The following is an 18110-nucleotide window of genomic DNA, read 5'->3' as shown; positions in this document are numbered from 1 at the left end:
ACAGGTTTAGCGTATCAAAAAATGCACTTGAATATTCCAGCTCCCTCTTCTAATTTACATCACTGATTGCTTCCAATTAAAAGATTTTGCACTTAAGTAAATAGGCCATTTATTTGCAGTAGTGATACTCAGCTCAAGGCAACAACTACTGTAGTAGAGTTAAAAATATACCTCCTTTTTGTTGTTATGCACTCTGTATCAGATACACTCTGGTCAGATGGTAGGAAAAAAAGGCATTTATGTTGCGCCTTTAATGTAATGGGAAAGCAAATTGTGTGGAGGACGCAAAGAATCTCCAAAGGGATATAGATAGGCTAAGTGAGTGGGCAAAAATCTGGCAGATGGAGTTTAATGTGGGAAAATGGGAGGTTATCCACTTTGGTAGGAAAAATAAAAACGCAAATTATTTAAATGGGGAGAGATTACAAAATGTGGAGGTACAAAGAGATCAGGGGGCCCTTGTACATGAATCACAAAAAGTAAGCATGCAGATACAGCAAGTAATTAGGAAGGCAAATGGAATGTTGGCCTTTATTGCAAAGGGAATGGAGTATAAAAGTAGGGAAGTCCTGTTACAACTGTACAGGGCGTTGGTGAGACCACACCTGGAGTACTGCGTACAGTTTTGGTCTCCTTATTTAAGGAAGGATATACTTGCATTGGAGGCAGTTCAGAGAAGGTTCACGAGGTTGATTCCGGAGATGAAGGGGTTATCTTATGAAGAAAGGTTGAGTAGGTTGGGCCTATACTCATTGGAGTTTAGAAGAATGAGGGGATCTTATTGAAACACAAGATTCTGAAGGGGCTTGACAGGGTAGATGCAGAGAGGATGTTTCCCCTCGTGGGGGAATCTAGAACTAAGGGGGCATAATTTCAGAATAAGGGGGGCACCCTTTTAAATCAGAAATGAGGAGGAATTTCTTCTGAGGGTTGTGAATCTTTGGAATTCTCTTCCCCAGAGAGCTGTGGAGGCTGGGTTATTGAATATATTTAAGGTGGAGATAGACAGATTTTTGAACAATAAAGGAGTCAAGGGTTATGGGGAGCCAGCAGGGAAGTGGAGTGGAGGCCAAGATCAGATCAGCCATGATCTTATTGAATGGTGAAGCAGGCTCGAGGGGCCAAATAACCTACTCCTGCTCCTACGTCTTATGTTCTTATGTAGATAAACATCCCAAGATGCTTCAGAGAGTCACGAGGAAAATGGACACCGAGCCAAAGAAGGAAAGATTAGGAGGGGCGACAAAAGCTCGTTCAATAAGGTACGTTTTTATATGGCTATTAAAGGGAGCCAGTGTAGGTCAGTGAGGATAGGGTGAAATGGTCTTTGTGGAATCGGATATGTGGAGCAGAAGTTTGGATGAGCAGAAGTTTATGAAGGGAGTTATATGCTGGATAACTTTCATTTAGTGTGTTCAAAATTGTGTGTTTAACCCTCAACTGAAAAGGGCATTTCCTATTACACCAAAGGTACATTTTTTATTCTCTACACCGACCACCTTTAGGAGACAGACTGTGACCTATTTAGGACAATTCATATAATTACAATCAGCAGTATTGAGAAATTTTTAGAAACATTCAACAGCTAAAATTGTCTGGGGAAAGTTGCTGAATATAAATGTCAGTGGAAAGGAGCTGAACATGCATATGGAAATTTTAAAAAGTCAGTGAACCACCTTAGGCTAATAATTCTCTCTGATGTTAATCCAACTCCCCCCTCCTACCCACCCTCCTCTCCAAAAAAAGTATCACATTGTCAGCAGCAGTCATTTCCCCACCCAGTAACAAAATATCCAGTTAAAAATAAGAGGTTAAAAGAATGATATTTCCCCCCCCCCCACCCCCCCAAAAAAAGCGAAAGCAAAACTTCCTCTTTAAATTCAATTTAGGAATATTAGCATCTCAAAAACAAAAACATGATTTCACTGAAATTTTTCCAAGACTGACTATTTTGATAAATATACAATTGATTTTCATAAAAAACTGAACTACAGGAATAGGTTTTAAATATTAATGTGTGATAGATTTTTACATTGTTCCCTATTCTCTGCTGAACTGAAAAAATGAAGGCACTTTGTTGGAAATCTTTTCTAAATGTTTGTGAGCTGAACCTTTAGGGGCTACAACAATTTGAAATTATTTCAAATAGACTTATTTTAAGACATATTACCAGACTATTGCTGGTTACTTTTTGCTGTCCTAATCCTCGGGTAATCACTTGAATTGGGAGAAAAATCACAGTAAAGCACTGGATTTAATAATTTATCCTATACAGTGCTGTTTTTGTAGCTTTTTATCTGTTCCTTCTGCCCCATTCGCCACCCACCCCCCCCCCCCCAAACCACCCAAGGCTTTTTCAGCAGACCCACGAGCTCTAGCAGCCTTATTGCAACAAAATGCAACAAACCCTTGGAGTTTTTTTTAAATGACAATACCTTACTGGGAAGGACTGTGGTTCCTGGGGTATGTAATTGTGGGGGTTTGTTTTGTATATAGAAGCAGAGTGCTCTTCGCATATTGTGCACCTTAGTTCCAAACCAATTGCAAACAATAAAAGGGCCCAGTTTAGAAAAATGAAGCACAAATTGTGCACGGCAATTTAAAAAAAATTACTTTTAAACCATAGAATTTGCACTAGCACGGGAATTTAAAAGAAAGGCAGTTATTACTGAACTTGAAAAGAATAATGAAATATTTTGAAGAAACAAATGTCTAATGGGGCAGGGAAGAAGGGAGAGATAATTACTGAGTACATAGTGAAGCATTAAGTTATTGACATCTAAAGAGACATGAGGGTAGCATTTTGCCTGGGTCCATTTTCCAAGAGAGGTCGATTGTGGCTATCAGAGACTACAAGGAGTGCTGTGGAGCTAGGGGGAGTCCTCCTGCTTCTCCTGGCCACCACAAGAATTAAAAAAATAAAAACTTACCACTTCAGCGGCAGTCAGTTTCTAGGCTGCATCCATGCCAGAAAAGCGTGATCAGAGTACACCCGGTGCCTACTCTGTTCAGGGCAGCGCTATTTCTCAGAGAGGCCCTGAAGCATAGCAAGGGGCCGAATAAGTTGTTTTAGGCAGCTGCTCAGGATGCCTGAAAATCATCCGAGACTAATATGGCATCCAACATTTTTCAGGCATCCTTGGGGTGACTTGCAAAATTGGTGACCTTTGCTTCCGTCTTCCATCCAGAAAAAGGGCAAAATGACGAACAATTTCTACCTCATGAAGTTGTGAAGTGGACATCTTCTACTGATCAAACAGACTGTAGTATGTCATTCTTGCCATTTGATGGCACCACAACAAACACTATAGCTTCTATATACAATTCAAGCCAATTTAACAGTACTAATACACAATAAGCATTTCTGCACAGTGGCTGTAAGGGTACAGCTATCACGGAAAGTGACAAGTGTTGGGCTCCAGCCCAACTCCAGCATGTAGCAGTGAAAGACCCCTTATAGGAGGTCATCTCATATATACTGTTTTGGCTTGATGCAACATGGCCTATAACTGCAATGCAATGTCAAACCTGGTTTGGCCAGTAATTAGGGGATTCACTAGACCTCCTGGACACTTTTATGAACTGAAGAAAAGCAGCCAATCAAATTCACATCCAGGTGATATGAAAAAGGTACTGTCAACCGTGAATCAATATTGTACCTGCTGATTTGAAATCACATAATTGCAGCCTGAGCGGATGGAAACTTAACAATTACTCAACTATCCAGTGGCAAGAATCTGGCTTACTGACAGGAAGATTTTCAGCTCGTGAAAAGTATTAAGTAAGAAAAAGAAGATGGGGTGTAAATGGTCAAGAAAGAGAATGCAGGAAAGAGGGCAGCAGAAGCCAAATAAAAGGTTCAATCTGAAAATCTCAGTATGTGTAGGGGAAAAAAATGCCTTTGGCTCAGGCAGCCAAAAGAAAATGAGCTCTTGTACAACTTTAAAGATGAGTTTAAGTGCGAGTAATCCACAAATCCACTTTTTTTTTTTTTAAACTTCAGACACAATCACCTTGCAGTAACTATTATTTTATATCTTGTATTGTAACATGCAACTTCATAATTTAAAAATGGCAGGATTAACAAAAGTTGATGACCCTAGAAGAGAGGAAGATTCGCAACAGCCTGATGTGCAATAGCTTCTGTGTTGTACTGTTGCAGAAGCAAATGAGGATTTAATTTTACCCAGCATAAAAACTATACCAATCTCCATTCTGGTTAATAACCAGGAGGGCATAGATTTAAAGTAATTGGTAGAGGGATTAGAGGGGAGTTGAGGAGATTTTTTTTTCCACCCAGAGGGTGGTGGGGGTCTGGAACTCACTACCTGAAAGGGCGGTAGAGGCAGAAACCCTCATCGCATTTAAAAAGTACTTGGATATGTGCCTGAAGTGTCGTAACGTGCAAGAGCTGGAAAGTGGGATTAGGCTGGATAGCTCTTTTTCAGCTGGCACAGACACAATGGGTTAAATGGCCTCCTTCTGTGCCGTAAACTTGTATGATTCTATATGGTGGCACACCTGGTTAAAATACCAGTCACCGACATCAGTATACTACATCTGCTCTCCAAAATGCTGGGTAACGTTTCTGGGAAAAAAGTAATTTTTCACTAGCGGGTGTCCTTAACCATTAGGTGTCTAAAACAAAGGATTAAGTAGTTCCCCCTGCAGTCACCTTCGTTAAAGTTAGACTTGGCTATAAGTTGAACATTTTTCATCATGAAACAAAATTAGAATTTAGAAAACAAACCCACAGGCTCAGAAACAGCTGTGGTACTGTTTGTCAATTTTCTTTTATGAGACTGACAACAGGAGCAGCAAAAGGCAAACAGTTCACAAGTTGCATTATACATGGGACACAAGAAATCATGCTGTTTTGAGGATACAAAATCTTTTCAGGAGAACACATGAACACAGAAAGATCACTCGCTATTTGCCCCCCTCCTGCCCAACGTGGGCCTTCTCCACTTAAGCATGATACATCAAGAGCAAATAAAATAAGATTTGTTTTTAAAAAAGGGTCTGTTGACAATAGAATGTACAAAGCAGCTGATAGCATTCTCAATTACCATCATCTCTGACCTATTTAAAATACAAAGAGTGCAGTGCACTTTACATAATAACATTCTGTGCATGCATCTGAACAGAACTGCCTCAAAATTTGAAAGAACAATGCATCTTAAGAGGCAACTAAAAACTCTGAATAGCAAATTACATTATAACAGTTGTACATGCAACTTGCGAATCAATTATTTTTATTTATATCCTTCAGATTTTTAAGAAGCCTCTTGGTGCACAATGTTAGAGCTCAATTTTAATGCAATGACACCATCTACTGGTTTCCAAAGCTCTCTACCACTATCTGAATTGCATTTTAAGTATGCAACACGCACGCTTAAAAGCAAAGCAGAAAATAATTTACGTATTTCAGCTTGTACTACCCTGCTGCTTATACTGTTTTATTTATGTAAGGAACATAGACTGGGGATATGTAGTTAGATTTTGTACATTTTTATTAGCAATGGTTGTAGGCAATTGTAAGGGGACTGTAAAATACACAACAGTGGAGCAAATAAATAAATCATGCTGCATAAGCCTCAACTTTCTTCAGTATTAAAAACACCAAATATGCTACGTTACAAATTTATGTACACTTTCTTTAAAAGAGATTGATGTTTCAGATGTTCTTAAAATTGCACCCTGCAAATGCGAGTAGAAACAGAATTGTACATGCCTACAGCAGCACTCTGATCAGCCAATAGATGGCACAGTTCGAACCGGGCAAGCTGATGCTGATCAGATTTTCTGCAAGCCAAGGCAACCATAGAACCATAGAAGATAGGAGCAGGAGTAGGCCATTCGGCCCCTCGAGCCTGCGCCGCCATTCAATGAGATCATGGCTGATCATCCAATTTCAGTACCCTGTCCCTGCCTTCTCCCCATCTTGGATTAACATGCAGCTCCCTGGTTCCAAAGTCTAACATTCAGTCTGGACTGGATTTTGGAACTACTAACAGTACAAATCAATCCTACTTCAACAGCAATGCTAATATATTGCTTTGCCAATACAACTGAGCTACACCCACAATGCAGCAGCATTTCAAAAAAGAAAACTCGAGTGTAACATTTTATTTACATGATGATTGGAATGTGATCTTCACAATTCAGTATTATAGGAAACTCAGAACATTTTTGCATGGAGAAATTTTCAGAGCTACAAAGTTTCAGAATTGAAAACATTATGACGGTACAGGTTGAGCATCCCGAATCCAGCAACCTCGGGACCGAGGCCGAGCCGGTTTTCGTGTTTTTCCGGACTTCGGAACGTGTTTCTGATGTCCGAAGTCCGGAAATATCGCAACCTGGGCTCGGGCGTTTCCGGACTTCGGACATCAGAAACACGTTCCAAGTCCAGAAATGCCTGGGCCCGGCTGGCGGCGGAAACAGGGTGTCCGGATTCCAGAACATTCTACAGATTCCGGACGACACTGCCACCGATCGTCCCGGAGTCCTGAACATTCCGGTACTCCGGATTTTGGGCGCTCAACCTGCATTATACAAACTAGTGGCAGATATCCCCACAATTCACCCAATACAATTGGAGATCAAAACACAATTCAAACAGGATACTGGGTCCGTATTCAACTTATATAGTACCTTCAACATAGCAAAATATCCCAAGGTGCATCCCAAAAGGGAGGAAGAGGAGTGGAGACACATATATCAGGAGTTAGATTTAGGGATAGTGGTTGAAGGTGTGGCCAAAAGCGAGGGGCGATATGGAAGGCAGAGAGGTTTAGGAAGAAAATTTCAGTGTTCAGTGCCATTCACATCTCCTCAGATAATGAAGCAGTTCATGCCCGCATGCAACAAGATCTGGACGACGTTCAGGCTTGGGCTGATAAGTGGCAGGTAACAGTCGCGCCACAGAAGTGCCAGGCAATGACTATCTCCAACAAGCGAGAGTCTAACCACTGCCCCTTGACATTCAACAGCATTACCATTGCCGAATCCCCCACCATCAACATCCTGGGGGTCACCATTGGCCAGAAACTTAACTAGACCAGCAAGAGCAGGTCAGAGGCTAGGTATTCTGCGGCGAGTGTCTCACCTCCAGACTCCCCAAAGCCTCTCCACCATCTACAAGGCACAAGTAAGGAGTGTGATGGAATACTCTCCACTTGCCTGGATGAGTGCAGCTCCAACAACACTCAGGAAGCTCGACACCATCCAGGACAAAGCAGCCCGCTTGATTGGCACCCCATTCACCATCTTAAACATTCACTCCCTCCACCACCGGCGTACCGTGGCTGCAGTGTGTACCATCTACAAGATGCACTGCAGCAACTCGCCAAGGCTTCTTCGGCAGCACCTCCCAAACCCGCGACCTCTTCCACCTAGAAGGACAAGGGCAGCAGGTGCATAGGAACACCACCACCTCCAAGTTACTTGGAAATATATCGCCGATCCTTCATCGTCACTGGGTCAAAATCCTGGAACTCCCTACCTAACAGCACTGTAGGAGTACCTTCACTACACGGACTGCAGCGGTTCTAGAAGGCGGCTCACCACCTCCTTCTCAAGGGCAATTAGGGATGGGCAATAAATGCTGGCCTTGCCAGCTACGCCCACATCCCATAAACAATTTTTTTTTTTAATGTAGGATCTAGAGGAGTGAGGGAGGGGCAAGCACACAATAGGCCAGCTTCAGAAGAGCAGAGGGTGAAAGCTAGCACAAAGGACTGAAGGAAGTTGCTACGGTAAGGAGGGGGCGAGTGGTATGAGGCCATGGAAGGATTTTGAAATGACTGTGTTGGGGGATGGAGAACAAGAGGTGGTCAAGGACAGAGGTGATAGGTGTGGGACCTGGGTTTTGCACAACGTGGAGATTGTGTAAAGAAAGAACGTGCATTTATTTAGCACCTTTCAGGACCCTTGAAAGCGCTTACTAGCTAATGGAGTACTAAATGCTGTCATCAGGACAGAACCTAGAGGAAAAGAATTCAAACAGGGAGTAGTGAAAGAGGTAAGCAGTTATATTTTTGAAAAGCTGTAACTGAGGGAATAGCTGACTACGATGGAGGGGCTGATGACACTTTTGAAGTGAAGGAGCATTGCCTGCAGAGAGGAAGCGGTTCAGAAAATCACACTATCAAATGTGAATTTTATTTTTAGCTAACTCCATAATTACAAGCATCATTCCTCCATTTTAATCAGGGGTCGAAAATCCAGAACCCTACGTGAATCATTGGGAGTGACCTTGCGTGTAATTAGAAATCTTATAGTTCCATTCTTCTGATAATAATCACAAAATGGTACAGCATAGAAGGAGGCCATTCGGCCCATCGTGCCTGTGGCGGCTCTGTGAAACAGCTATCCAATTAGTCCCACTCACCTGCTCTATTCCCATAGCCCAGCAAATTTTTCCTTTTCAATTATTTATGCAATGGGCAGTACGAACTCAAATTCATTACTATAGTGGCACAATACTCAACTAACTCTTCTAAAATGTTAATGAACCATAACCCAAAATAATTTTCTGTTCCCTTTTCATTTCTTCAAGCAAAGAATGTTGAGTAATCTTAAAAAAAAAAATCACTCACCCATAGTTACATATGGTAATGTGTCAGTTGATCCATGTGGATAAATGCTATACAGATGGGGGCCAGTACAGTCCACTCCACCAAGTACTAGTGCTGCACCAATGTATCCTTGATATCTAGTTCAGGAAAGAGGAACAGATTATTTGTTTGCTAGTAAAGGTGCCGCATGACGGACAGTTGATGATTTCAGTTCGATCTAACACACCTGTTTGAAAATATATCACATTAGAAACAGGTTCTAAACTACTGTGAATGACAATACCAGGGCAACAATAATATTTTTTTATATACATAATGCTTAAGAATAAAAATCGAGTAAGTTATTCGCAGACTTTCACCAGTCACTCTGCCAAAGTCCTTCCAGAAGGTGCACAAGTTTAGGCAAGCTTTCTCAACGTGCAGGGAAAGTGTCCTACCTATGCTTGCTGTCTCACCCAAGATCAGGAACTCAGAAGATCAGAAAGAATTGTCAATTTATACTCACACTTCCTCAACAACCATACATAAAGATGGTTCAGATGTAAAAAATGATCATCAGTTTCGGTATTTCAGAATTAGCATTTGAGTTTGGAAATGTGCATTCCTTCCTGGCTTCGTTACTGAAATCAAATTTTATAGTGCAAGATATTCCCTACTTAGTGTAGCGGGCTCTGAACTACCTAAATTATCAAAGACATTTTGATTTAGTGTGGTGCAGTTTAACTTACAAATCTAACATATGTTTTCCCTCATCTAAACACAAACCAAAAGTGACACATTAGCAAACACACCCAAAACTTAGGGAGTGCGGTCTCCTCGCAATTCAAAACCAAAATACTGCAGATGCTGGACATCTGAAACAAAAACATCAATCTGAAACGTTAACACTGTTTCTCTCCCCAAAGATGCTGCCTTACCTGCGGAGTGTTTCCAGCATTTTCTGCTCTTGATTCAAAGTTGCTTCATGCAAATTATCTGATAGTTCAGAAGTTTTAATCACTAAGTTCCTATTTTGTTGTATTACTTATTTTGCTCAATTTATTACTGGATAATTCAATTCTTTTAAGCGCAAAAACAAATTTGAACAGAGGAGCAGACTGTACTGGATCAGAAAATAATCCGTAGCCATCATTGTCATAATTACTCCACAATGATAAACACAATTTTCAGGAGAGAAGAAGAAAAAAGATTGAGATGAAACAAAAGTTTGTGATGGGTGCACTTCTTAATTAAAGACAACATTTAAGTCATAGAAAGTTTTAATTGATGATGGTGCTCAGAATCGAAGAAATAGTAAGGGAAATACATTCTGGACCATTTAATAGTGGAAAAGATAATCGCGGATGAAAGTTGTAGGCAATTTAGATAGGTTTGCAGTAATAATAGAGTTGTAATTATGGAGGGCTTTAGCTATCATAAGACAGACTGGGATAAAACAAAAGATTGTGATCAAAATGGGGTGGGGGTTCTTTGAATGCTTCCAGGACTGATTACTTCATTGGTATGTTAGATCTCTGATAAGGGAGGAGTTAAAGCCAAATTTGGTTTGCGGGGACAGGAGAATGACGCTGGGTACGCTATTGTAGTGGTTGTGTTACTGGACTAGTAATCCAGAGGCCTGGACGAATAATCCAGAGATAGTGATTTCAAATCCCACCAGGCAGATTGAGAAGTTGAATTCAGTTTCTAAAAAATCTGGAAATAAATGCTACTTTTAGTAAAAGTGACCATGAAGCTATCAGATTGTCATTAAACATCCAACTGGTTCACTAATGTCCGTTAGGGAAGGAAACCGGCCGTCCTTACACGGTCTGGTCTACATATGACTCCAGTCCCACACCGACTCATAGTTGCCCACTGAAATGGCCTAGCAAGTCACTCAGTTGTGTCAAACCACTACAATGAATACAGGTTGCAGCAATTCAAGAAGGCGGCCCACCAGCATCACCGTATAAAACAAAAAAGGGGACCCAACCGTGGCTAACAAGGGAAATTAGGGATAGCATAAGGTCCAAGGAGAGGGCATATAAATTGGCCAGAAAAAGCAATAATCCTGAGGATTGGGAGCAGTTTAGGATTCAACAAAGGAGGACAAAGGGATTAATTAAGAAAGGGAAAATAGAATATGAGAGTAAGCTTGTAGGGAACATAAAAACTGACTGTAAAAGCTTTTATAGATATGTGAAGAGAAAAAGATTGGCGAAGTCAAGCGTAGGTCCCTTGCAGTCAGAATCGGGGGAATTTATAATGGGGAACAAAGAAATGGCAGACCAACTAAATACATATTTTGGTTCTGTCTTCACAAAGGAGGACACAAATAACCTCCCAGAGATGCCGGGGAACATAGGGTCTGATGAAAGGGTGGAACTGAAAGAAATCAGTATTTGTAGGGAAATGGTGTTAGGAAAATTGATGGGACTGAAGGCCGATAAATCCCCAGGGCCTGATAATCTACGTCCCAGGGTACTTAAGGAAGTGGCCCTAGAAATAGTAGATGCATTGCTGGTCATCTTCCAGAACTCTATAGACTCTGGAACGGTACCCATGGATTGGCGGGTAGCTAATGTTACCCCACTATTCAAAAAAGGTGGTAGAGAAAAGGCGGGGAATTATAGACCGGTAAGCCTGACATCGGTAGTGGGGAAAATGCTAGAGTCCATTATAAAAGATGTAATAGCAGAGCACTTGGAAAGCAGTGACTGGATCGGACAAAGTCAACATGCATTTACAAAAGGTAAATCATGCTTGACTAATCTACTGGAATTTTTTGAGGATGTAACTGGTAAAATAGATAAGGGAGAACCAGTGGATGTGGTGTATTTGGACTTTCAGAAGGCTTTCGATAAGGTCCCGCATAAGAGATTAGCGTGCAAAATTAAGGCACATGGGATTGGGGGCAAGGTATTGACTTGGATAGAGAACTGGTTGGCGGACAGAAAGCAAAGAGTTGGAATAAACGGGTCGTTTTCCGAGTGGCAGGCAGTGACTAGTGGGGTACCGCAAGGATCGGTCTTGGGACCCCAGCTGTTCACAATATATATTAATGATATGGACGAGGGAAATGGATGTAATATCTCCAAACTTGCAGACGACACAAAGCTGGGTGGGAGGGTATGCTGTGCGGAGGATGTCGTGAAACTCCAGTACGATTTGGACAGGTTGGGTGATTGGGCAGAAACATGGCAAATGCACTATAATGTGGATAAATGTGAGGTTATCCACTTTGGTGGCAAAAACAGGAAGGCAGATTATTATTTGAATGGCAATAGATTGGGAGAAGGGGAAGTGCAAAGAGACCTGGGTGTTCTTGTGCACCAGTCACTGAAGGTAAGCATGCAGGCGGTTAAGAAGGCAAATGGTATGTTGGCCTTCGTAGCAAGAGGGTTCGAGTACAAGAACAAGGAATTAATTAGAGTGGACTGGGAAAATAGATTAAAGGGTAAGACGGTACATGACCAGTGGTGTACATTTAAGGAGTTATTTTACAACTTCCAAAAAATATATATTCCACTGAGGAAAAAAGGGTGTAAAAGAAAAGATAGCCATCCGTGGCTAAGTAAAGTAATTAAGGATAGTATCCGACTAAAAACAAGGGCATATAAGGTAGCCAAATCTAGTGGGAGGATGGAAGATTGGGAAGTCTTTAAAAGACAGCAAAAAATAACTAAAAGATTGATTAAGGGAAGATAGATTATGAAAGTAAATTAGCAAAAAATATAAAAACAGACAGTAAAAGTTTCTATAGTTATATAAAAAGAAAAAGGGTGGCTAAAGTAAATGTTGGTCCCTTAGAGGATGAGACCGGGAAATTAATGGTGGGAAACATGGAGATGGCAAAAACACTGAACAATTATTTTGTATCAGTCTTTACAGTAGAGGACACTAAGAATATCCCAACACTGGACAAACAGGGGGCTCTAGGGGGGGAGGAACTAAATACGATTAAAATCACTAAGGAAGTGGTACTTGGTAAAATAATGGGACTCAAGGCGGATAAATCCCCTGGACCTGATGGCTTGCATCCTAGGGTCTTGAGGGAAGTGGCGGTAGGGATTGTGGATGCATTGGTAATAATTTTCCAAAACTCACTGGACTCAACAAAGGTCCCGGCAGATTGGAAAACTGCTAATGTAACACCCTTATTTAAAAAGGGTAGTAGGCAGAAGGCTGGGAACTATAGACCTGTTAGCCTAACATCTGTGGTTGGTAAAATGTTAGAGTCCATTATTAAGGAGACAGTAACGGGACATTTGGATAAACATAATTTAATAGGACAAACTCAGCATGGTTTCATGAAGGGGAAGTCATGTTTGACAAATTTGCTTGAGTTCTTTGAGGAAGTAACATACAGGGTGGATAAAGGGGAACCAGTGGACGTAGTGTATTTAGACTTCCAAAAGGCATTTGACAAGGTGCCACACAAAAGATTATTGCTCAAGATAAAAAATCACGGGATTGGGGGTAATATTCTGGCGTGGGTGGAGGATTGGCTCTCTAACAGAAAGCAGAGAGTTGGGATAAATGGTTCGTTCTCAGATTGGCAACCAGTAACTAGTGGTGTTCCGCAGGGGTCAGTGCTGGGTCCCCAACTCTTTACAATCTATATTAACGATTTGGAGGAGGGGACCGAGTGTAACATATCAAAGTTTGCAGATGATACAAAGATGGGACGGAAAGTAGTGAGTGAGGAGGACATAAAAAACCTGCAAAGGGACATAGACAGGCTAAGTAAGTGGGCAGAGATTTGGCAGATGGAATACAATACTGGAAAGTGTGAGGTTATGCACTTTGGCAGGAAAAAATCATAGAGCAAGTTATTATTTTAATGGCAAGAAACTGGAAAGTACTGTAGTACAAAGGGATCTGGGGGTCCTGGTGCACAAAACTCAAAAAGTTAGTATGCAGGTGCAGCAAGTGATTAAGAAGGCCAATGGAATGTTGGCTTTTATTGCTAGGGGGAAGGAATATAAAAACAGGGAGGTATTGCTGCAGTTGTACAAGGTATTGGTGAGACCGCACCTGGAATACTGCATACAGTTTTGGTGTCCATACTTAAGAAAAGACATACTTGCTCTCGAGTCAGTACAAAGAAGGTTCACTCGGTTAATCCCGGGGATGAGGGGGTGGTCATATGAGGAGAGGTTGAGTAGATTGGGACTCTACTCATTGGAGTTCAGAAGAATGAGAGGCGATCTTATTGAAACATATAAGATTGTGAAGGGGCTTGATCGGGTGGATGCGGTGAGGATGTTCCCAATGATGGGTGAAACTAGAACTAGGGGGCATAATCTTAAAATAAGGGACTGCTCATTCAAAACTGAGATGAGGAGAAACTGCTTCACTCAGAGGGTGGTAGGTTTGTGGAATTTGCTGCCCCAGAAAGCTGTGGAAGCTACATCATTAAATAAATTTAAAACAGAAATAGATAGTTTCCTAGAAGTAATGGGAATTAAGGGTTACGGGGAGCGGGCAAGAAATTGGACATGAGTCCAGGTTCGGAATGGTCATGGCCCTGTGGGTAGTGGAGTGGGCCCAGGGGCCGTGTAGCCTTGTTCTGCTCCTACTGTGTTCTAATTCTGTGTTAGATTTCAGGAGATGGTTTTATTCCTGTTCCTGGCTGGGGTGGAGATCGCCTTTACAGAAGGTAAGTACTGTAGAAAGTATAGGGACAGAGTGATCTCCTGGAAGAATTTCGATCGCCTAGATGGGTCGGAGAGGAATTTCCCAGATTTTTTTCTCCCAAATTGGCCATTGGGTCTTTATCTGGTTTTTCGCCTCTCCTGGGAGATCACATGGGTTCGGGTGGATGCAGAGTGATAGAAGATTTGAGGTTAGGATCAGATCAGCCATGATCTTATTGAATGGTGGAGCAGGCTCGAGGGGCCGATTGGCCTACTCCTGCTCCTATTTCTTATGTTCTTATGTCTTGCTGCAGTTGTACAGGGCCTTGGTGAGACCACACCTTGAGTATTGTGTGCAGTTTTGGTCGCCTTACCTGAGGAAGGACGTTCTTGCCATGGAAGGAGTGCAGCGAAGATTCACCAGGCTGATACCTGGGATGGCAGGAATGACGTATGAGGAGAGATTGTGTCGATTGGGCTTATACTCACTGGAGTTTAGAAGATTGAGAGGGGATCTCATCGAAACCTATAAAATTCTGTCAGGCCTGGACAGACTAGATGCAGGAAGGATGTTTCTGATGGCCAGGGAGTCCAGAACCAGGGGTCATAGTCTAAGGATAAGGGGTAAGCCATTTAGGACTGAAATGAGGAGGAATTTCTTCACCCAGAGAGTGGTGAGCCTGTGGAATTCTCTGCCACAGAGGGTGGTGGAGGCCAGTTCATTAAGTATATTCAAGAAAGAGTTGGATATATTTCTTAAGGCTAAAGGGATCAAGGGATATGGGGAGAAGGCAGGGACAGGGTACTGAATTTGGATGATCAGCCATGATCTCATTGAATGGCGGAGCAGACTCGAAGGGCCGAATGGCCTACTCCTGCTCCTATCTTCTATGTTTCCATGTATCGGCACAACTAGGGATGGGCAATAAATGCTGGCCTTTCCAGCATCGCCAACATTGCGAGAATTAATTATTTTTTAAAAAGGGTAACCAAGCAGGACAACTGAGCAACCCGTGGGTAAGTAACCGTAACTTAGTTAGGTTTACACTGAAAATAGAGTGTCCAAGATAAGGGTACTGGACTGAAAATTAGCCAAATTCAGTGAGATGAAAGTTGACATAGCCCAGAATAATTGAATAAAGAAAAAAATTGGAGATAAAATAGCAGGCTAGCCGTGTGAGAGATTTCAATACACAATGGATATGGTACAGTCTGACTAGGAGCAAAAGGGGCACAGCAAAGACAAGAATAAGTTGATTGTAGCAAAATTAGATTTTTTTAAAAAGGCATTTAACAGATACAGGGGGAGAATAGAGAAAGAACATTGAGAAATGTAAACGGTGTTAAAAGTACAATCAAATGAGATTAGGAATGCTAAAAGGGCAAATGAAAGCAAATTGGTAGTTAATATAAAAGGAAAATACCAAGAATTTTTATAAGCACTTAAGAAATAAAAAGGATAGCCAAAAGGGATGGAGCCGCTTAGAGACAAAGGAGGCTATCTACTACTTCAGAGTGAGAGAACAGCAGAGGTGCTAAACTATTTTGCATCACTTTATACAGAGAAAGGTGAAAGTAGGACTGTAGCAGTACCCAAGGAAGATGTGCATGGGTCACTACTGGAGATAAATATTCAAAAGGACACTGCAACAGAAAAGTTATTGAGACAAAAATATCTTTTGCTCTCAGCTGAATGGCTTGCTAAGCCAATTCAGAGGGCATTAAGAGTCAACACCGTAGTGTGGTGCTGGAGACACGTGTAGGCCAGATCAGGTAGGGGTGAATGGCTCCCTTTCCCGAAAGACATTAGCGCAGTACTTTGAAGAGAGGGTTCATGACCGCCTTCTCAGGGCAAGTATGGATGAGCAATGAAAATAAATGTAGTCCTGCATTTTGCTTACTTCCCAAGAACAAATGAAAAACAAACAGAAAATTCATCAGGCCCATATGGTATGCATCCCAGAATAGTAAAAGGAGGTTTGGGAGGAGGTAATTTTTGGACACAGTTTTTATGCCAAAGGACAAGGAGGGTAGCAATTGTTACAGCCCTGCTCAAGAAAAAGGATTGGCAAATAAATTATAGGCCAACTAATCTGTTCTCAGTGGTGAGATGAAGTTCATTAACACGTCCAAAAGCACCGGCTATTCAGGGACAGTTGGCACCAGTTTGTAAAGGGCAGATCGTGCTTGACTAATTTAATTGGATCTTTAGAGGAAATCAAAGACTGTACAGATACAATAATGTTGAATATATAATTTCTCAGATGGTGGTTGATAAAATACCAAAGAGACTATTAAGGGATATGGTATTAAAAGAAATGTAACCATGTGGGTACAGGGATAGACAAGGGACAGAAAGCAAAAACTAGATGTTTGCTGGACTGACATGGTGAGGGTATTAGTATGCTCCAGGGATCTGTGCTGCGACCTCTTTTGTTTATATAAATCATTTGGACACTGGCACAAGAGGAATGATACTTAAGTTTGGTGATACTAAAATTGAAAAAGAATATGCAGTTCTCGGCAGAAAAATGCGAAACAGTAGTTGGGGGAAAATAGTGAAACAAAGTAAATTCTAAACAGTAAGGTCTAGAAATCCGTCTCAGGTGGTGGCAAAAAAACAGGCGTATCAGATCGGCCGCCCGTTATACGCAGAGCCTGATATTCCGTTCCATTGGCTGCAGTAGAACTGAATATCAGGCTCTGCCTATAACGGGCGGCCGATCTGATAGCGGCCATTTTTCACCACCGCCTGAGACGAATTTCTAGGCCTAAGACTCTTAATAGAGTGGAAGAACAGATCTGGGGTGCAGATACATATATTGTTGCCTTCACAAATGATACTAACAGCATTCTGTATTAAACAGGTAACAACTGCTAAACATTACACTCCTCTGTTGGCTGCTTTCACCTTTCACATTCCAGCTACTATCATTCAAATGACCACTTCCCCAATCTGCTGCTTCTCACTCCCACCATGCACACTATATGAAGAAACCCCACGCATCTGCACATTCTTTTTCAACAGCCACTCACTAATCCTCTCCCTCTCTTTCTGCAGCATAAAATGGCTCACAATGGAAGGGAGAGGACCAGCAAACATCCAGGCCTTCAGTGTGATGGGGCTGGCAGTTACTGACATCATTGGGGGCATGTAGAAGTAGGAATATCAGCAATGTCGAGGCTGCAAGCCACACGCAGAAGGGTGTCCGCCTACTATTATTGCTGTCTTTTCTTTAAGCAATCACTCATTCAAGCAGCATGGCAACCTGATGCAGCATAGTGCTGCTAATCATCTGCTTTTATCTAGCCTTTCAGTGTCATGCTAACCGTGTCGCTCTTCCCATTTTTGATATCCTTCTCAACACCTGGCGCCTGTAGAAGAGGACTTGGAGGACAATCCTCCTCGAAGAAGCATCAACACGTGCTCCATCCCTCTCAAGCACCAGCGCAGAAATTGGCTCCCCAGTTGGGTTAAATATCATTAGAAGGGTCTTCACTTGGTGAACACTTCAGCACACGCGAGCAGGAGCAAGGCTAAAGGAAAAGACAGCCCAGGAGGTGGCGGAAGGGCAAGCTCAGCTCCTAGTTTTGCTGAGCAGGACAGAAATGCTGACTTCAGAGCCTTCAAAAGAAAGCTGTTTTCTGCAGTCTGTTCCACCAGCTCTTTCAACTTTGCTAAAAGCTCAAACTGGTGTTAATCAGGTTCTGGGCTCCAACGTCTATATTACTTTGGAAAGATTGGTGGACCACATGGATAGGGGCGTCAATCGCGTAGCTGATCTCCTCCAGTCCACTCTCCCACACATCAGTGGAAGTGATGAGCTGCAGCCCCGTGGGAGTGGCAGCGGTGCAACCGGAGTGGTACATATTGCACTCTCTCATAACAGCAGGTCTGCTCCCTCGC

At 42.1% G+C, this 18110-nt stretch overlaps 1 protein-coding gene across 1 annotated transcript in view; it reads right to left on the bottom strand.

Annotated features, from left to right (window-relative positions):
- Positions 1-18110, bottom strand: part of psmb7 (proteasome 20S subunit beta 7) — a 78807-nt gene that overhangs the window by 47723 nt on the left and 12974 nt on the right. The window contains exon 5 of the mRNA XM_085965671.1: positions 8604-8719. Within this exon, the coding sequence (XP_085821797.1) occupies positions 8604-8719 (116 nt within the window). The remainder of the gene's footprint in view (positions 1-8603; positions 8720-18110) is intronic.

This window comes from Somniosus microcephalus, chromosome 23 (genome assembly GCF_052327205.1).
Source record: "Somniosus microcephalus isolate GS21.2 chromosome 23, FLI_Smic_1.0, whole genome shotgun sequence".
NCBI lineage: Eukaryota > Metazoa > Chordata > Chondrichthyes > Squaliformes > Somniosidae > Somniosus > Somniosus microcephalus.
Note: the sequence above shows the minus strand (reverse complement) of the source record. Positions and strands in the feature narration are given on the sequence as shown.